This window comes from Medicago sativa, chromosome 5 (assembly GCF_051527215.1).
Source record: "Medicago sativa cultivar Bolivia chromosome 5, Bolivia_mono, whole genome shotgun sequence".
In the NCBI taxonomy this organism is placed as follows: Eukaryota; Viridiplantae; Streptophyta; class Magnoliopsida; order Fabales; family Fabaceae; genus Medicago; species Medicago sativa.
In genome coordinates, this window is record NC_140753.1 from 12,907,762 (window position 1) to 12,928,667 (window position 20,906).

Sequence of the window (20,906 nt, forward strand, 5' to 3'; positions counted from 1 at the left end):
GAATGAAAATAGATAAAAAAAATGCATAATAGATATTTAATCATATTAAAATGACCTAAAAAGTTTAACAAGGGATGAGAGTGTAGATTTTTTTCAAGGAAAGGGATGAGACTGTAGAACACAAAAGGAGAGAACAATGTAATTCAATCATCTCTTATGGAAGGATAATGTATTTCTTTTCTCTAATGTAATTTAAGAATCTTTCAGGAGAAATGAGTGTAAGTTACTCTTCTATTTTTTATTGTAAACATCTTTGAATAATTTTACATATATTAAGAAAATTAGGTAGCATAAAAAATTTATTTATTTTATGTATTGATTTTCTAAAATTGTCATTCATTTAATATTTTAATTAAACAATGACACTGAAAGATAGTCAATTAATTATGAATATTTTTTGGTACCAATGAAAATTATGAGTATTTTTTTGTAGAAAATAACTAATACACTGACAAAATTTGAAAACAAACTTACACTTAAGTAAATAAGTTTTTCTCAAATATGACTTATATTTAGGTAGAGACGTTGTATACGATTTTGAAAAGATTTCATTTGGTCATGATCTAATTAACAATTTGCAAGCACATAGAGTTGATTATACTGTCAAACTTTCAACTTTCAACTTTCATGATCCAAAACTTTTCCAACGCACACGGCATCCTTTGGATTAAACTATTAGTATTTTAGCCTCTTGTAAATAATAATAATAATAATAATAATAGTAATAATAATTAAATCCTCCTTGACACAAAATTTGTCCATAGCATAGCACCTATCATTCAGAAAATTCTCCCGGACGTATATAGAAGAGACTTTTGTTTTAAGCTTCAAAATTGAAAGCTACAACAATGTTAATGAAATTTGTTTTTTCTATTATAAATACCACAAAATTCTTGAGTATAAGCACCACTCATCTTTCTCACATTTAACTGCTTACTAATCAACCTCAAAGCAGTTATTTGTTCTCATTATTGTCACACTTCACTAGCTACCATGGCTGCCAATAATCAATTATATCATATTTCATTGGCATTGGTTTTCTGCTTGGGATTGTGGGCTATTCAAGTCACTTCTCGCACTCTCCAAGATGGTTCCATGCATGAGAGGCATGAGCAGTGGATGAGTCACTATGGCAAAGTCTATAATGATCATCAAGAACGAGAGAAGCGTTTCAAGATATTCACAGAAAACATGAAATACATTGAAGCTTTCAATAATGGTGACAGTAACAAACCATACAAACTAGGCATTAATCAATTTGCAGACCTCACCAATGAGGAGTTTGTAGCATCTAGGAACAAATTCAAGGGACATATGTGCTCTTCAATCACAAGGACAACTACTTTTAAGTATGAAAATGTAAGTGCAATTCCATCTACAGTGGATTGGAGGAAGAAAGGAGCAGTGACACCTGTGAAGAACCAAGGCCAATGTGGTAAGTGTCTATCTAAAAACTAATGCATTTAATTCAATATGTGATCAAAAATAGAATTTTCATCTAACTCGGGTAAATTTTAACTTGCATTTTGTAGGATGTTGTTGGGCGTTTTCTGCTGTTGCAGCAACTGAAGGAATTCATAAGTTGAGTACTGGAAAGTTGGTCTCTTTATCAGAACAAGAACTTGTTGATTGCGACACCAAAGGTGTGGACCAAGGTTGCGAGGGTGGTCTAATGGATGATGCTTTCAAATTCATCATTCAAAATCATGGACTCAGCACTGAAGCTCAATACCCCTATCAAGGTGTTGATGGAACATGCAATGCAAACAACATCTATGCAGCCACTATTACCGGGTATGAAGATGTCCCTGCCAACAATGAGCAAGCATTGCAAAAAGCCGTGGCAAATCAACCAATTTCTGTAGCAATTGATGCTAGTGGGTCTGACTTTCAATTTTACAAAAGTGGTGTATTTACTGGTTCATGCGGAACTGAGTTGGATCACGGTGTCACTGCCGTAGGTTATGGTGTTAGTAATGATGGAACCAAGTATTGGTTGGTTAAGAACTCATGGGGAACTGATTGGGGTGAAGAAGGATACATTATGATGCAAAGGGGAGTTGAAGCTGCTGAAGGGCTCTGTGGCATTGCAATGCAGGCATCTTACCCTACTGCTTAAATGCCAAACTTAATACTTATGTTACCTAAACTTTGTAATTCTACATAAACTGTGATTGTCTGTGCATTTATCAGCTACATTCATCATGGTTTCTAGTTTCTACAACTAGTTGTGTATATTCTATACATCTACATGTTATACTTGTGCATTTATCAATACAATGAAGATATTAAGAGTAAATCTTACTGTTCACTTTTCTTTTCTTTAGTTAGATTCTGTTATTAGCTTCTCTAATTTTTAAGTCCTGCAAATCTTCTTTATAACTTACAAAGGGCTCTCAGAAAGTGCTTCTTGGGTTTTTGAAATATAATACAAGTCAAACATATATAAGAGGGATATTAATTAATGATAATTTAGAACACTTTCGTAAACACTTCAATTAAGCACTTATTTAACAAATTATTTTGATAAGCTCATTAGATAGTATTTATAAGTTACTCTAATGAGCACAATGAAATAAATTTAAAAGAATTTACAGACATAAGTTATTTTTTATAAATATATTCAAACCTGATGCAAAACATATATAAACTCATTCAAACATCACCTTAATCAAGACTATTCAGCATCTCAATGGAGAATAGTGACTATCAGACTCATGATACTTCATTGCCAATGTATTTGGTAGACTGTTGAGCTTCCAAATCACCCCAACAAATGAAGAGATTGCCGAAATCTTCCAAAAACTGAAAAATCCATCAACTCTGATATCACAATTCCAAACAAATTTGGTATGTTAATATGTTTTGAGATTTAACACCCGGACGTAAGCTTGCACCAAACTAACATGTATTGCTTCTCTGTTTTCATGTCTTGTAAGTCATTAGACTGTTTTCATATCTCGCAAGTCATTAGACAAGTTTCAAGCATGCATTTAGTCAACTTTTAGATTAAAAAGTAGATGAGAACATCAATCTGCAGTTCTGATAAAAATGACTGGCATCTTTAGTGCATTTAGTGAAGATTGTTTTAGGTAATTGTAAGACTTGATAAATCCATTCAACTCACTCTTTAGTGCATGTTTGGTGATACAGATTGCTTCAATTGTTAGTATAGTTGCATGTCAGTCAAACATTAATATCTTTCAACATTAACATATCAAATTAGCCAAAAAGATATCTTTTCATATATTTTTCAACCTATCTATTGGATACAACAGCACACCTGCGGTGCAACCAAGTTAAACGTTTATCCTTTTTGAGAGACAAAAATATCTCTCTTGCATTAGGATTGTTGAAAAGATCTAGAGCAGCAAAGTATAGCTGTTGATCAACACCTTGCATTAAATCTAAATCCTTAACACAGTCAGATATGCTGTATTTAGAGTTATGTTGCTCTATGGCAGCTGCCCTCATCTTTGAAGCAGATGCCATCTCTAATATAGCGTCTGCAATAGCACCATCAACTCCTTTACGCCCTCTTTTGCGACTACTACAAGTTTCTGTAGGTGTAGTAGGTTGAACTGTTTGAGGGTCATTTGTCTCTTCCTCATCCTCGGATTCAGATGAAGACTCATCTTGATGTGTGCTCAACAATTCTGGACAAGGAGCTCTAGGAGTGTGTTCACTATCAGATGCAGCATATTCATGTTTTCCGTTCGTTGCTGCGTCAGAGAATATTGTACATAGCTCCTTAAAGATTGGACAGCCACCACTTTTTACAGTCTCGGCGTCAGGATTGTTCTGTAATTTTTCAAGAGTTACATCAAGTATTTAATACAGAACAGCTAATAGATTGTGCTCAAATACAATGGAAAGGAAAGATTGGGGATTATTGTTATTTATCAGAAGATCAACGGTTAAGACTTTAATAACTTGATAGTTTGTCAAGAATGTGCAATGCATATTATTATAATCTGAACTGTTGATTTTTCAATTAATAGCTATACTCCCCACTTTTCCCTCTTAGGTAGAGCTCCTTACTATAGAAGAGGGGTAAATCCTAATAGAAACAATTCAAAAGTTTCCTCGTGAAGAAGGACCATTTTGATGTACTCAATTAATAACAACAAAACAAATGATGGATGGACATACCTTGATGTATTCTTCCCAAATTTCATCATTCGCAATTATAGCTCCCGTGGCTTCATCCCAAACAAAGTCACCTTCATCAAGAATGGGCTTCACAATAGCATACTGTCTCCTCAACACTGAATGTCGGTTTTTGAGTTGTTCCTTATCCCATTTCAGACCTGTTTTTTTGTGAAATCCATCACAAATATGTTTCCATGCTTTCTTATTGAATGAATTGTTTTGTTTATTCCCTTTGTGTACTTGGTCAACCATCAAATCTGCCAGTATCTTAGTGAGCGATGCTGTCCACTTAGCCCTTGACTGTTCTATCTGCTGAGTTTCTAGCCTTCTTGATCTTGTAATTCGGCGTGCCATCTATAGTTTAACTAACATAAGTAATCGATAAAGAGGAGTTTAAACATATATAGTCACACACAATATACACTCATGAAAAAATGTGCATGCATAAAAATAAGAGGATAACCACGGCAAGAGTGAATTCCAGTACTTGGATATAAGATTCTAGTTCATTTTGGCTAGCAGTAATTAAAACGATACAAGCAAACAAAAACAAAAAGCAAAAGTATATGAAATTAGAGACTGTTTTGGATTGACTTATTTGAGCTTATCTACTGACATAAACACTTTTAAGACTGTTTGTGAGAGCTTATGGAAACAGCTTATGACATGTCCATAAATTGCTTTCAGCTCATTTCTATAAGCACTCTAGGATAGCTTGTTAAAACAGTTTGACTGTATTTTATCTTTTGTTATAGAAATAGCTTATTCATAAGCACTTGTATGATAAGCGCTTAATTAAATTGTCTATCCAAACAGGGCCTTAGACCATGATGAATCACAGCGAGGGCACATGAAAATAATAAACAGAGAAGAAAATAAATCAATATCCACAGAAGAGCACAAAAATCCCTCCACAACAGGACTCACAACTCGCAATATAACCTAGATATTTGAATGCGCAAACAAAAGAAAAGGAAATTGTCAAGTGAAACTCAAAATATACTCTGTATCACCATGTGAGAAATGAAAGAACATAAACAGAAAATCAAATCTCCAACTGAAGGATATATGGTACTAATTCACATACAAAATTTATTGGCACCAATAAATGAAACTCACATAAATTAAAAGCAAAAAACTTCACTGAAATAAACTTCTACATTGATGCTTAAATAGCAAAAACTAAAGAAAAATCAAAAATGGAGTACATGGATGCAAAATGAGCCTAATGTTAGGGTAGTGATAGCCCATTGTATATGCAATTAACAACTCTACATGCATCCAGTGAAGAATCAAAATCTCAAAAATCAGAGAAACCCCATCAATGGAAAAGGGCAAAAAAATAAACTTCATATGATTCAGAATCATGGGAATCAAATGCATGTCAATTTAAGCATTCTACGTTGGTGGAATGATGATTTTAAATAAGTTGATTCAAGAAAATTACATGTTTTTTTGACTTATTTTGTTCAAAACCCTAATAAAGAAGAGAGAAGAAAGTGAATTTACCTGAGAGAAACGGCAATGTCTCCGATTAAAATTGATCCTTCTTCATCTGATGAGGTTACAACAAAAAAAGTGTGTGTAGTAGAAAAGGAAAACCTCGTTTTTTTTATAAATTATTTATTATTTTTCTATCCACCGTTGGATTAATCCAACGGCTCATATAGGCTTGAAGGAAACAGAAGAGGATCCGTATCCTTTTCACCTAACACCACGTTCAGTTCAACAAAAAGAGCGAGCACCCATGTTGATATTCTTGTTACATTCTACATTCACCAACCACCAAAATTTCAATTCCAATGGCTTCCACACCCACCCAATTCTCCATCTCCCCCTCCGTCAAACAACAACCAATTCATCTCTCCTCCCTTCAAAATCCTAACTTTCTACACCCCCACTCTTTCTCCCCTCACCCCACCAACCATTTTTCTAAAAAAATCTCTCTTTCTACACCTCTTAGGTCACCAATATGCGCTAGTTCCTCTCAACTCATGGACCCCTTTCCAGCAAAAATCCAATCTGATGTTCCCACCATTGTTAACGTTGATTTGGGTAATCGGAGCTATCCCATTTATATCGGATCAGGGTTGCTCAATAAACCTGAACTTCTTCAAAGGTAATTGTGATGAATTTCGTTAAAAATTTAATTTTTAGAATTTTTATTTGCAATTTTAACCTATGTTTGATGATTAGTATTAGTAGTGACATGCTACAGTTGCAATTTCACGTTCTCAATTTTTAATTAAGGATTTAAGTTGTATACTTTTAGGTATGTATCCAATTAAATTGCACCATGTAGATATTATTGAAGATATTTTAGGAAGTAGCCTATAAGAGTGGCATTACAATGTGATTTGATTTGATGCATGTGTAAAAAAGCTTTACACCGACGGCATATGCAAATTAATCTCTACAATTAATTGAGTAGTGTAAATTATACTTCATCCATCCCTAAATATAGAACCTTGTTTGACTAAATCACATTAATTAAGAAAGTTGGCAATAATATTAAATTTATAGACAAATGGTATTGTTTAACAAGTTTTCAAGAGAATTGGTTTATGTTGCTTTGACCATGAATAGTTCACGAAACACAATTGACCAATTGACTTTGTTGCTGTTCGGAATAAACGCGAGATCATGAGGTAGTTTCTTGTGGGTGATACATGGGGTACTTTGTGATATCGTGATGTTTACGCGAGGTTTCCTTTCACTTTAAGTAGCAATTTCCTTTTCATAATCATCATAGTGTTTTTTTTTTTTTTTTTTTTTTTTTGAAGTTGTGGAAAAATATGTAACATGATGATTAGGGGTATTTCAGTGAAAAAAATAGTTGATGCAGTTGAAAATTTGAAACGAGTCTTATAAAAAGAGACGAGAAAATATCTCAAGAGGCTCAGATATTTAGGGACAAGTGCAGTATTATACAATTTACGTAGTGGATCCTTTTGCCATCCCTAATTGTATAGTTTCCTACTCAATTACAAACATGCACGAGAATTAAACTTTATGATGAAAAACTGATTTTATTTTATGTTTATAATAATAGGCATGTCCATGGAAAGAAGGTCCTTATCGTCACTAACACTACGGTTGCACCTTTGTATCTAGACAAGGTTGTTGATGCTTTAACAAGTGGAAACCCAAATGTTTCTGTTGAGAGTGTAATTTTACCGGATGGTGAGCAGTACAAGGACATGGTAAGTCTTTATTTTGTGTTTGAATTGGTTTTTTGTGTTTATTTACACTCTTGGTAATGTTGTGAAAATTGATTGCGTGTTCAACTGATAGGATACTCTTATGAAAGTGTTTGACAAGGCCATTGAGTCTCGATTGGATCGGCGGTGCACTTTTGTTGCCCTTGGAGGTGGTGTGATTGGCGACATGTGTGGCTTTGCTGCCGCTTCATTCCTACGTGGTGTTAATTTTATTCAGATTCCAACCACTGTTATGGCACAGGTCTTAAGCTGCTCTTTTTAAATTTCTTTTCACAATGTATGTTAATTAGATTGTTATGCGCTGTGTTATCCTGATGGTTCAAGTCTATGATACATACATTATCCCTTTTCCATATTCATTGAATTTTGTATTATGTTTGTAGGTTGATTCTTCAGTTGGTGGCAAAACTGGTATAAACCATCCCCTTGGGAAGAACTTGATTGGTGCTTTTTACCAACCTCAATGTGTGCTTATAGACACAAACACATTAGATACATTACCAGAGAGGGAACTGGCATCAGGGTTTGCAGAAGTTATAAAGTATGGGCTCATTAGGGATACAGAATTTTTTGAGTGGCAAGAGAAAAATATGCAGGCATTAATGGCCAGGTAAAATCTTACTTTGAGTTGTGTAACTATGTAACAAGCTTTCGCTCCTATTACTAGCTTCTTCCATCTCTGTTACACAGTTACATATTACATGGGAAATGTACTTTTGGCTGGAAAAGGCATCTCTAGCTTGGCCTTTTTGACTTCTCATTACATGTTAACTATGTTGCACATGTACAAATATGAGTATCTAATGTGCTACTATATACCACTACTACAGTTTTTTAAAAGAAAATTAAAATAGGGGTATGAGTATGATAACATCTATTAAATTAAATTTCTGTATTCATATATGTAAAAAATAAAAATCATCTAGATATCATTTTCCTGTCATAGCTCAATTTCCATGTGGTGCTCCCTTACTCAATAGGATGCAAAGTTCCTAAAACTATACCATTTTCGTAGTATCTGTACATTATTGTGTATTAGTGTTACCGTATTTCTTGTTTGTCTATCTTTTTTCATCTTAATGTTGTCCAATTGCCTTTATAATGCTCTATTACTCTTCCAACTTTTACAAATTATCGGCATCCATTGCAGAGATCCTAATGCACTGGCATATGCTATAAAGCGATCATGTGAAAACAAGGCCGAGGTTGTGTCCTTGGATGAGAGAGAAGGTGGAGTCAGGGCTACATTGAATTTGGGTCATACATTTGGCCATGTGAGTAGTTTTACTGTTTATTATATTATTTGGATGCAAAACTTTGAAATCTTTGCTGTGAAGACAATCCTTTGCTTTCTTGATGTATGAAATATTTATAACCTAGGCTATACATTTGTATGTCTTCATTATCAAGTATAAAATTGTCAAAATAATGAAAAAGAATTAGTGTAGCAATGTTATCAATTTAATAAATATTAGATGGTGTACAATCTTATTTTAGCATGATTGAAATCAATAGTCAATTTAATCAAACATGGTGATAGAAACTCAGAACTCAAGCATCAATGTAAAAGCAATTTTATTGATGGGAAATTGAGTAAATCGCTCTTACCCCAAGAAAAGGAATAACTAAGGGAAAATTCCAGAGTCTATGACTCCTACCAGAGATAAAAGATAAATCTCCTAACCAACAAAGTATCCCAAAACATGAATAATCCTCACAACTCCCCATCACCCCATTACTCTCTCCTCTAACCACCTAGCGGATATTCATGCCACCTCACCAATTGTAACTAATTCTTCCCTATACCCCCCTTCCTTTTCCTGACATACACTTTCCAAACAGCTGGCCTATGAGGGTCCGCACCCGTATCCACATGAAAGTCTGGATCAGGCCCATGAGTCCTATCAATACTCCCTCCGTCGCAAGCAGTCTTGTCCTCAAGGCTCAGATTGGGAAATTGACTTTGCAACAAGGTCTCATTCTCCCAAGTAGTGTCTTCTTCTGCTCTTTCCACTTCACCATCCATTGTTTAATATGCTGACCATCCTTTACGACTTCCCTTGAAGCCAACAACTGTTCAGGTTCCTCGATGTCCCCAGGCTCAACCTCCAACTCTTCTGGCAAGTCTGTTGTGGCAACATAGTTCCCTATAGCCTTTTTAAGCTGAGATATATGGAAAACCGGGTGAACTGTGGCACCCTCAGGCAGTTGTAATTTATACAATACAGATCCTATTCTTTCCACCACCGGAAAAGGGCCGAAGAACCTGGGCCCTAACTTCTGATTTATCCTTCTTGCTATGGTTTGCTGCCGGTGCGGGCGCAACTTGAGAAACACCCATTCCCCCTTTTCAAAAGATAGATTTCTCCTTTTCCGGTCAGCATACTTTTTCATAGATTCCTGCGCCTTCAATAAATGTTGTTTAAGCTGTCTCAAGGCTTCATCCCTGTTAGAATAAAGAAAATGTTATGAATAAGATGTATTTTAGTTATTACTGTTTTGATTAATTTATCACTCATGCCCCATTTCGTGTTATATTGTCTTTCTGCCCCCATAATTTCTCAGCCTACTTATGTATGTTTTTAAAATATAATGATAAAAAATCTAAGAATGCATGTTTGTTTGCTGTGCAAGTTGTTTTCATCTAAATAGTAACAAAAATTGTTTCTGCATTTTCTTTATCAGTAAATTTACTTCTCTGATTTTAATGTTCTTTGTCATGGCACCTTTTTTAGGCAATAGAAACTAGCGTTGGCTATGGGCAGTGGCTTCATGGAGAGGCTGTTGCAGCTGGCACGGTATAAATATATATTTTTTAAAATAAAACTATGAACTACACCTACATTTATTTCTATTCTGAGGGAAATTTTATGTCAATGTTCACAGGTAATGGCTGTTGACATGTCATACCGCCTCGGTTGGATTGATGATTCTATTGTGAAGCGAGTTAGTGACATTTTAAAACAGGCTAAGTTACCAATTGTGCCTCCTGAAATGATGACTGTGGACATGTTTAAATCTGTCATGGCGGTATGGAATGATGCTTCAGTTTCAATACTCTTAATGCTAAATTTGCTTCTACTGTTGACTAAAAGTTCATTTATATTGGTATATCAGGTTGATAAGAAGGTAGCAGATGGATTGTTGAGACTTATCCTTCTAAAAGGTTCTCTAGGAAATTGCGTTTTCACGGGAGAATATGACAGAAAGGCTCTAGATGATACACTTCATGCATTCTGTAAATCTTGATCTTTCAGCTCGATGTTTTTACTGCTGCTATATGCAATTCTTTGTAATTTATAGTGAATGTGTGTATGTTGTGATAACCTCACTTGTATTTTTCCTCTGTACTTGGGATGACACTCATGGTCCCCATTATATAGTCAAGAATTCTTACAAAGTTGTATTATTAGAAGTTGAGGTATAATCAATAATGATCAAGTCATTTTTGTCCTTTTTGTTGCTTAAATTATTGATGAAACTGTGTTTTTCTTTTTGAGGGAGGGTGTAATTAAGTCGTAAACCTAAACTTGTAGGATATAAAATTAATCTCTTGTTCAAGTAGCAGTTAAAAAATACAAAATGTGGTATTAACCAGTCAAATTAAAGCCTAGTTATATTCATAAACAGCTAAAGGAGTGCCAAAAATTTCTGAAGCTTCCTTCTTCAGAATCTAACTCACTCAAGTTGACATATGTGATCGCACATTCTTATGACCACAATGCGCTTGAATGGCTAGAGTCTTTGGACTTCCAGGACAAGTATTTCCTTGCTTGTCGAAAATGTTAGTGTCTACGGGTACTGTACATTTTGTCTTTCCTAAGCAGTACTGTTCAATGAGAATAAGAAAGTTACATGTAGAAAGAAATATGCAGACATATATAGCATGCCTATGTGTGAGAGAAGAAAAACTAAAGAAGGAAAGAAAAACTGTGTTAACCTGTTCCACAATGTTTTGGCTATTTGGTGCATTGCATTCTCCAAGGAAATGTCCACAGTTTCCCAATGGATCGCCATAACTTGCAAAATCCACTTGTGTGATTGTTTTATTGTCCAAACATACCAAGTTTGCTGCTAGTTTTGGGGTGTCCACATTGGTCTTTATCACATCCTTATCTCTGCTCTCATGTCTTGCAGGATAATTTCCCCCTGCTATGCGACAAATTGTGTCTCTGTTAACAGTTAGAATCTCTATACCACCTAGCTTCCCTCCCATTTCCTCTAATACAACCAGAAGATTCTTCTTTTGCTGCAAAACCCCCTTGGAATGTGATATATTTGTGAAAACAAAACATGTAAAGAAGAGTTTAGCTTCAACTTCATCATCACTGCATGCGTGTAATTTAGAGTTTTAGACAATTACTATGGTAATTGCACATTACTTACACTGGCTGAGAAGGCTTTCCTAGAGAAGAAAGTTATGATGTCCAGTAACGACCGATGCTTTTCCCATTCACCCAAACCATTCCTTTGGACATAGTTTCCATTTGAATGGCAACATGATTATTTCCTTCGGGAGCATCAAAGTTAGTATGTCATTGATGAAAATATGTTATTGAAAGAAAGTATTGAACATTATAGTGTAGTCTGATCCATGTAGCCAACCCCAATCAGTGGAAAAATGCTTGGTTATTGTTGTTGAAAGAATGTATTGGATATTGGTTCTTTATTACATATCAATTCACTTTCAAATCCACATACTACTTTTCTATGTAAATATGTTTTAAGAAACAGGAGTACATTGTACCATGTTAGAGCAAGAGTTGGTCCCTTGTTAACTTTGGTCCATTCAAACTTGTGTGAACCTTGTTCTGTGAAAATGTTGAGTTTTTCACCATCTAAACCTACCTGCAGCACAAGCCATAACTTGAATACATGTATCAAAATCATCCATTTGGTAATCATTATAATTGTGAAGTTCTTATACCACTGTTGTTAAATAGCGGCTATAGTGCTATAACATAGCGGAATTTGAACAAATCGCTATTATTATGCAATATGCTATTTAGTACATAATATTGTAAAATTTTAACTACAACAGTGATATATTGTTACATATCGGAATTTAAACAAACTGCTATTTTTTGCCATCCGCGATTGGTAACAATGTTATAGTCTCGCCTTATGCGACCATTCAGCGTATGACAGATCAATAGCACCACTGTTAAGGCCATGTAGTGAGACTGTGCGGACCCCGACGACCATGTGCTCTAAATATGATCCACTATCCTAAATTGATTAAAAAAAAAACACATTTATGAGTATGCTGCTTGAGAAAATAGAATGACAAATGAAAGAGTAAAGTATACGTTTTGATATCATTACAGGGAATCCAACAGTTGCCCCTAAGATTGATATGTTATTAACTCATGGTCTCAAGGATATTGGTTTTTTGAAGTTAAAACCCTTCTATATTGTTTCCATTCCCAGATCCTATAATAAAAAATTAGAAATTTGAGAGATTAAACAAATGCATAAATAGAAGCACTCTACTGCATCCTGTTATTGCATCCCAAGATAAAGGTAGTTTCTCTCCTCTCTTATCAAGCTTGTTCATGTCAAAGCTTATCGAAGATGAGGTTTTGAGTTTAACTTGAAGAATTAATTCTTTCTAAACTTAGATGAAAATATTATGATCAGAGAGAATATTACCTATATATTCACCATTAACAAATGCATGCAAAATATGACCTAGAGAACGTACTTCGAGAACCGGACTTGTAGTTTTCCTCAAGGGTAAGTCAGCTTTTTCCAATTTTAAACACCAGAAGATTTATCAACAATAATTAATCATGTTGATATTGTGGTAATGGTAAGGGTTAGTGAGTCATTTACCTTGTCATAAACCATAGATAGTCAGTGGTATCCTTGGTTGCGCTGAAGTGCTCTAAAGGCTCCCTTGATTTAAGTTGAGAAACATCTGGAGTAGGAATTATCTCTTTAACCATTGTCAATTGGAGTTTATTAGCAACCTTTGATTTCTTGTAATTTCTTGGATTGAATTGTGAAACAAATCTTTTTCGAGAAAAGTTGCATGAAAATTTACCAACAATAGTTTTTGGCACTTGTACACTACCATCCTTGTATTGTATACAATTGTTTTGCAATCAGGAAGTCCGCTTATAGAACATGGAGGAAGGTAATACTTAACACCTCTGAATTCCACAGTTGATCGCAAAAGGGTGTTGTTGTTGGATAAGAAAGCAGCACATGCATTCCCCATAGCAATGCTTTCTGGCGAAGTTTTAAAGCATCATGCAAGTCTCTAAGGTGACTCCATTTTGGTTCCCTTGGTAGACCTATGAATATCACATGCAAAAGCACATAAGGTTGGACATCTAGAAAGTTGAATGGTGTACTATAATTTTTATAAAGGGTCAAGTCCAACGTGCCTAACCATATTCGTCAATAGGAGCTTCATCATAGTATTGAGTTGTCACAAAAGAAGACGATGTTCTCCCAAAATTTTGTTCCACCATAATACTTCAAAAGATATAAGATGTTATCGGAGGGATGTTATTTGGATTTTCACACAAAATTTAACGCTAAAGCTTGGACATCCGTATTTTTTACCATGTAATAGTTAGCCAGTGTGCCTTTCTTTCAAAGAGGAATATTGAATGAACCTACCACTGGTCCTGGAGCATTCACTTGCTTCCACATGATCCATGGAACTCCAGTATCTAGTCCTACAGTCATGTTTCCTGCCCATTGAACATATCGCATGCAGTGTTCTTTGTATGCCTGTTGAATAGTTGTCTATTCATTTTCAATCTGTCAAATCAACAATGATGAAACGTAAATATAATGTAGTCAACAAAGATATAAATGAATTTCACATACTTTTTTTGAACTGCTTTTTTTTATCTCCAATTGTTAACCTGTGACAAAATAATTGAACCTCCTTGAGAGGAAAAAAGCTTCTCATCCCTCATCTTCTTTATGATCATTTTGGTGAATTGTTCCATATGGTACTGCATATATTTACATGGTATTTTAAGGTCGCTTTTGCTTTTTTGAGAAGAAATTATGAAACTGATATGTGAGCATGAGTTAGAGAAACCACCATGACAGGTTGATTATCTGATCTGAATGTTATGTTGGGAATTTCTCTTAGCCATATTGGTAATCCTCTGAAAAGTAACCAATAAAACAAGATTTAGGAAAAATTCGTGGTAAGAAAAAATAAAATTGGATAGACAAATGTCAGCATATTAATTGTTAGGTTAGTGTTTTCTCTTTCACCATGGTTTGAACCTTGAATCGTCAACTTTTTCAACTCCTTTAATCTTTAGCTTAAATTAGTTGAACAAGATTTACAAAGATCGGTGTTATTAATTCAAATATTTGGATGAACTCACAGGTCTTCTCATACAGAGTCAATCTTGCTCAAGAATGCATCACACGATAAATGTAAATGTCTCTATCAACAAAGTTCAACTCGTGGTTTGTCACATAGGATGAATAACCTTTCTGTTTGACTCAACCTTCGTTAGTATTTGGACAAAAATTTGAATCAACAAAGAACATTGCCTTACCCATAATTCCATTCTGCCTCAATGAATGGACCAACTAAGTGTTACATACATATCATGCTCCCCAATCATCTTTATAAATTTTATTAAATCATAATTTCCTTCAAAATTGAACTGCATGTAATAACAAATACTAATATGTTAACAATAGTTTATTACAATCCAAGTAAATATATCAAATTTGGTCTTAAAAGATATGCAGACATTACTTGGCCATGCACAGGTTCATGAATGTTCCAAACATCATATTTTGATGTTTGAGTATATGATATTTGATTCAAGAATTAGTGTTTCAATTATGTGACTTCAGAGAAAACTTCGGTGTTTTATTGTGTGTTTGACATGCTTCCACTGATTTTCTTACAATTTTTGTTATTTTCTCTCTTTGGAAAATTAATGTCGCTCACACTTGCTATATTTGGTTGGAGGATAAGGAACGTTGGCTAGTTTGTGAATCTGACTTGGTCACTCAACAAAAATTCGAAAATGGTGTGGGGAATTTTTGTATCAAACTACTTACTCATGATGCACATAATTGAAGCCTTAATTTGCACGTAGATCAAGTTTCAGGTCATATGCACTTCACTAGCTAGTCTTATATTTTTTTTTATACAAATATTTAAATTAGATATCCTCGCATGCATCTGTTTTAACTTTTTGGTTGTTTAGGTATCCTCCAACCTAAAGCTAGAGATTAATTATTGTGCAGGTATGAATATCTATTTAAGATGTCGACATCTTCTAATGTGTATTTTTCATACGCACTGACCTCCAGAGATCAAATCCGTGAACATGTTTATTAAGAGTTATAATATTGTGCACTTGCATTCAAACTCAACGTTACTTAAAGAGTTTTGTACCGTTCGATCCAACAACTCTTTATATTGCTTTTACTTTTTCTTGCTAATAATTCACACATATGTTTGAAGGCTAACGGGAAATACTTCAGTGACATTAATGTCACGGTACCATTAAATCCTAGCCATACAAAGGTGACATTAATATGTGTTGTATGGCCAAGATGCTCCCCATGATGTGTTGTGTGGCCAGGATTCAATGTCATGGTGCCATTAATGGCACCCAAGTGCTGCCCGAAGGCTAACATAGGAAACAGGAAAACTGGAGGTAAAAGTTTTGAAATATGATTCAAATTTTTTTTTTGAAGTAATTTATGATCAATCATCAATCAAAACGGTAAAGTCAGTTTGTTGGTTGACATTTCTTATCCTCCCGACATTACTAATTAAATAATGATTTCTTTTATAAAGCTTAATTAAATAATGATGTTTGGTCTAAACCTGTATATGTGGCCAGGAGAAAGTCTATCATGGTCACAAATATAAATGTATAGTGTTTGGATACACATACATCAAAAGAATTTTTTTAATAATAAAAAAGAAATTGATAATAAAATGATTTAGCCTTTTGAGAAAATGGTTTTTGATGTGTGTGTGACCAAATACTATTCATTTGTATTTGTGTCCATACAAGAATGCCTCTGTGGCCAGTACCACAACATGCTGGCATGTTGTACCATAAAATAGATAGATACACTGACATTGTTGAAAAAGAAGGGGGGGATACTATTGTAACTTAGTAAATTTTAATGTATTGTTCTTTTAGAGAAATGTTTACACTTCCTATGATTTCACTTGATAAACTAATTTCATCTAACTGTTGTTACCAAAAAAAATTGACTCAATGTTAAACTTTCCGTATAAATATTATTTTTAAGAAGCGAAACAATCCATCTAAATTGGCATCGAAGAGAATAAATGACATTGATGTAGATCATACTTCAAGGTCCCAAATAAATGTCTTTTGCAAAAAGGTCATCCACTCTTACATATCTCATTTCTAAATAGGCTACAACATTAAAATAAATATATAATTATTATTGAACAATTAAATAACATTAATCTTTCCTTAAAAAAAATAACTTTAATCTTGTAACATAAGAAAAAGCTTAATCTTATTCGAGGCACAATCGGGTACATAAACACATGTAATTCAAATTTTAATTCGACATGTTGTGGGAGTCTAACATCTTCCGTTAGACCCAAACCCCGTTGATACTATTAGATTTAACTCAACCTAAATATTAGGAATTGGGTAGATTACACATGCATGTCCTAAAAAATCCATTTTGTAATTGTAATTTAAAGATAACTGAAAAAATTAGATTCTCTTTTAATAAATGAAGAGTAATGTTAACTAGTGTCTTCTAAAAGAAAAACATGTTAATGAATGTCCTTAAAACACTAATTATGAGAAGAAAAATTACACTCAAAATATCATTATTTACTTGTAAAATTTTGATTACATTAAAAAATATCAATCGAAGTATTTATATTAATTTTTTTTCTTAACTAACAGCGACTTTTATTAGCATTTTTAATAAGCCAAATATAGATAAAAGTTGGACTCTCCCATTTTCTATTCTTTTTTGGATACTCCCCCCCATTTTTCTATCACTAATTAACATGTGTTAACAGTATAATAACAAATGAGAAAGTGTCCGTGACCATGAATTAATAAGTAAGGATCCTAATTTCATTGCGAGAAGTTCGTGAAATCAATAATAATAATAAGGACATTTACATTTTCAAGTAAAAAAAATCACAACTTCGTTCAAAAAAGGAAATAAAATAATAAAAATAAGAGGATATACGAAATAGTTGGAAGCTTGTGTTAACAACGAAACGAACGGTTCAACGCTAAAATCACACTCTCAGCTTCCAAATAGGTTCTTTCTCTTTCTTTCTTCGTTAATTGCCTTCTTCTCTCACAGGGTTAGGGTTTCCTCATTTCCTTCTTTTTTTCCCCAAATTTCCCAATTCTGCATTTTCTCAATTAGGGTTCGTTCTTTTTCTTTCTTTCTTTCTTTCTGCATTTTCTGCATTTCTTTCTTAATTTTTATTCTATTTTGTTCTCATTGTGTTTGTTTTTGTTAGATGTGTGATAGTAATTGAAAGAGAAGAAGAATAAGAAGAAAGTACTGGAGGAGGGGAACTGTCCTCAGGTGAAGATCTGAGGCTATTTTGGGTATTTCATTTTTCAAGATGAGTGCTTCTAGGTTTATTAAATGTGTTACTGTTGGTGATGGAGCTGTTGGAAAAACTTGTTTGTTGATTTCTTACACCAGCAATACTTTCCCCACGGTTTGTCATTCTTCTCCTTTTTCTTTTTTCTTCAATTTTTCAATTTCAAATTTTTATTTTTGGGTATCTGGGTTGTGTTTAAATTCCTGGCTTTTTCAACTTTGAATTGAAAATTTTGATTTTTCGGCGTTTGGTTTATATTTAAATTCTTGTAAATTTGAAATCTGGCATGGAAAATGCTTTGTAAGGCAACCGAGTATGTAAATTATGATTTGGAATGATGGGTTGGATGTTAATTTAAGGGTGTGTTTGGGAAGAGGGTTTAGGAGGGGAAGGGAGGGGAGGGCTCACTTTTATTTTTTAAATTACGAACAATGTAAAATGTGTTTTTAAGATAAATTAAGTGTTTTTGAAGTAGTATATGATCATTTATCATGTTGTTCATTCAATTTTTTAAAAATCATTTTATAATGTCTTTAAATTAAAAAAGGAATGTGAGCCCTCCCCTCCCTTCCCTTCCCAAACCCTCTTCCCAAACACACCCTAAAGGTTGAAATGGATACAATGTGGGATTTTGGTTTGGAATTTATATGTAATTGGGTTGAGTTTGTTGAATTTAAAATTTGGGTGTTTAGATTATATTTAAAGTCATGTAAATTTCAAATTTGGTATGGAAAGTACTTTGTAAGGCAACTGGGTATGTAAATTGTGATTTGAAATGATACATTTAGTGTTTGATGTAAAGGTTGAAATGGATATAATGTGAGATTTTGGTTTTGAGTTTATGTGTAATTGTTGGAATTAAAAGTTGGGCTGAGTTTGTGTTGACGATGATATTGATTTGTGAATTTACTGGATTATCAATTTATTTTGTCGAACTTGCTTTTTGGTTGGAAACAGGATTATGTGCCGACAGTTTTTGACAATTTCAGTGCGAATGTGGTTGTTAATGGAAGTATTGTGAATCTGGGTTTGTGGGATACTGCTGGTAATGGCTTGTTATTTTATTTATATTTTGGTGGATTTTTGTTATTTGGGAGGTTCTTTCTGGATTTATTATGTTTATTTGTGGAACAGGGCAAGAGGATTATAACAGATTAAGACCTTTGAGTTACCGTGGTGCCGATGTTTTCATATTGGCTTTCTCTCTCATAAGCAAAGCCAGTTATGAAAATGTCTCCAAAAAGGTGCTTTCTTGTTCCCATTTTGCTTTGGTGTCCCTTGTGTTTTTTTATGTATTTTGGTTTATCTGTGGTGAACAATATATACGGGTTGTGTTATATGTTAGTAGAATGTTTAGTGTATGAGAAATTACTGATACATCACACGTGCTTGTTTCATTTTCAGTGGATTCCAGAGTTGAAGCATTATGCACCTGGTGTCCCCATAATTCTGGTTGGAACAAAGCTTGGTATGTTAATTGCTGCATAATGTGATATCGATATGTTGATGCCATCTTCCCCATATTTATATATGGTATTAATCAGGGTTTTTTCTATGATGAAATCACATAGCCCCATGCATTTCATAATCAACTATATTGATGATGTAGATATCTTTAGAAGTTTCCATTTGTCGAACTGGCTAACTGCTGAACCGGTTCTTTTTGTTTGCTAGGGGGAAGGGGGGATTTCTGGTGCATTTCATTTTCGTTCTATTTGATTCTGTTTTTCATCACCATTGTTTTTCTACTGGTATCTGATACATCAGTTTTGGTCAATGTTTTGATGTTTCTGCCTTTCTGGTTTGTTTTAGTTTTATCCATACATTGTATCTGCAATTGGGGTTTCCTTGTCTCCAGATTTGTATTAAATATTTTCGAATAATCTCCCATCGAGTAGTTTTGTTAGCTTCCAGTTAGACAAATGGTTGTGCTAGTTTCCTGATCAGTGTACCAGTTTTTTTCGACTTAATATTTAGTTCCTATTATTTTGTCATTTGTATCGAGATAGACCTTCGGGATGATAAGCAGTTCTGCATAGACCATCCTGGTGCCGTTCCCATTACCACAGCTCAGGTGATTTTTTATTCTGCTACTCTAGGATCTAGTAGTTTACTTGTTAAATGTATATTAAATTAAATCTGACATGTGGGTCCTATTAAAGGGAGAAGAGCTGAGGAAGCTGATTAATGCACCAGCTTACATTGAATGCAGTTCAAAATCACAGGAGGTATATGGTTTTCTGATTAATTTGATTCTTCTAATTCACAATGGTTAATTTAATGTGAAGTTTAAGTTTGTTGGATGTATTTATTGCAGAACGTGAAGGCGGTGTTTGACGCAGCCATAAGAGTTGTCCTTCAACCACCAAAGCAGAAGAAAAAGAAGAATAAAGCACAAAAGGCCTGTTCAATATTGTAATTCACTAGGTGTAAACATTTGATTGTCCTTTGTTCTACCTGTATTCCCCTCCCCTTCTTTTCATCATTTTCTTTGTTATTGAAGAAGTTGGAGAGTCTGTGTGGGTGTTCTTTCAGACAAATACTCTAGATCTCCTTGAAGCATAAGGTGGCTTAATGTTTTGCTTTCTATGAATTATTATTGTCAACTCTAATAGTTAAATTTGCATTTCATGCTTCCCATATTTTTTTAAGTTTTTATTGATGTACTATTAAATTGAAATATACTAGTTAGTACAAACGACATTTCTTGTCATTTGGTTATTCTGGAGCAGTTCCCTTGTTTTCTCGCATCTTCTAAAAATGACCAGTTCATGGTGAGCATTGGCTAAAAACACTTTTACAAAAGAAAAACAATACATATATTACTAAAAGTCAAAATTGTGTCGTATAAATGATAACATGATCATAAATTTGAAAATGTAGTCATCTCAACTAATGTGTCGGTAATTACGTTGACTTCTTTCTTAGTACAGTAGACTTTACCAAAGAGTTGA

General features: G+C 34.0%; 4 protein-coding genes and 1 pseudogene across 8 annotated transcripts; 3 read left to right on the forward strand and 2 right to left on the reverse strand.

The window, feature by feature from the left end:
* Nucleotides 1-905: 905 nt before the first annotated feature.
* LOC146920175 (senescence-specific cysteine protease SAG39-like) lies at nucleotides 906-2,311 on the forward strand. The gene is made up of 2 exons (XM_085713598.1): nucleotides 906-1,435; nucleotides 1,533-2,311. The coding sequence occupies exons 1-2, from the start codon at nucleotides 994-996 to the stop codon at nucleotides 2,117-2,119; spliced, it is 1,029 nt and encodes a 342-aa protein (XP_085569724.1). The 5' UTR covers nucleotides 906-993; the 3' UTR covers nucleotides 2,120-2,311.
* Nucleotides 2,312-3,086: 775 nt separating this feature from the next.
* On the reverse strand, nucleotides 3,087-5,888 carry LOC146920176 (L10-interacting MYB domain-containing protein-like). 2 transcript variants are annotated; one of them, XM_085713599.1, is made up of 3 exons: nucleotides 5,662-5,888; nucleotides 4,153-4,506; nucleotides 3,087-3,801 (listed from the first exon to the last, which is right to left on the reverse strand). In XM_085713599.1, exons 2-3 carry the CDS (start codon nucleotides 4,504-4,506, stop codon nucleotides 3,259-3,261), a joined length of 897 nt encoding a protein of 298 aa, XP_085569725.1. In that variant the 5' UTR covers nucleotides 5,662-5,888; the 3' UTR covers nucleotides 3,087-3,258. The 2 variants fall into 2 exon arrangements, with proteins under 2 accessions (XP_085569725.1, XP_085569726.1); XM_085713600.1 differs by having other exon boundaries at nucleotides 4,153-4,517.
* A 19-nt stretch (nucleotides 5,889-5,907) lies between these two features.
* Nucleotides 5,908-10,826, forward strand: LOC146920177 (3-dehydroquinate synthase). Its single transcript, XM_085713597.1, has 8 exons — nucleotides 5,908-6,271; nucleotides 7,205-7,355; nucleotides 7,447-7,614; nucleotides 7,757-7,983; nucleotides 8,524-8,647; nucleotides 10,109-10,171; nucleotides 10,260-10,403; nucleotides 10,491-10,826. The coding sequence occupies exons 1-8, from the start codon at nucleotides 5,955-5,957 to the stop codon at nucleotides 10,620-10,622; spliced, it is 1,326 nt and encodes a 441-aa protein (XP_085569723.1). The 5' UTR covers nucleotides 5,908-5,954; the 3' UTR covers nucleotides 10,623-10,826.
* LOC146920178 (beta-galactosidase 13-like) lies at nucleotides 10,490-15,156 on the reverse strand (annotated as a pseudogene). The gene is made up of 15 exons (XR_015011098.1): nucleotides 15,118-15,156; nucleotides 14,912-15,022; nucleotides 14,440-14,506; nucleotides 14,255-14,347; nucleotides 13,947-14,147; nucleotides 13,771-13,856; nucleotides 13,445-13,672; nucleotides 13,210-13,388; nucleotides 13,026-13,136; nucleotides 12,699-12,806; nucleotides 12,495-12,602; nucleotides 12,116-12,221; nucleotides 11,761-11,907; nucleotides 11,314-11,650; nucleotides 10,490-11,202 (listed from the first exon to the last, which is right to left on the reverse strand). The product of XR_015011098.1 is annotated as a beta-galactosidase 13-like (transcript).
* A 2,433-nt stretch (nucleotides 15,157-17,589) lies between these two features.
* On the forward strand, nucleotides 17,590-20,594 carry LOC146920179 (rac-like GTP-binding protein RHO1). 3 transcript variants are annotated; one of them, XM_085713601.1, is made up of 8 exons: nucleotides 17,590-17,766; nucleotides 17,863-18,069; nucleotides 18,910-18,997; nucleotides 19,087-19,196; nucleotides 19,357-19,420; nucleotides 19,962-20,026; nucleotides 20,115-20,180; nucleotides 20,270-20,594. In XM_085713601.1, exons 2-8 carry the CDS (start codon nucleotides 17,971-17,973, stop codon nucleotides 20,369-20,371), a joined length of 594 nt encoding a protein of 197 aa, XP_085569727.1. In that variant the 5' UTR covers nucleotides 17,590-17,766; nucleotides 17,863-17,970; the 3' UTR covers nucleotides 20,372-20,594. The 3 variants fall into 3 exon arrangements, with proteins under 3 accessions (XP_085569727.1, XP_085569729.1, XP_085569728.1); XM_085713603.1 differs by having other exon boundaries at nucleotides 17,590-17,700; XM_085713602.1 differs by having other exon boundaries at nucleotides 17,590-17,654.
* Nucleotides 20,595-20,906: the final 312 nt, after the last annotated feature.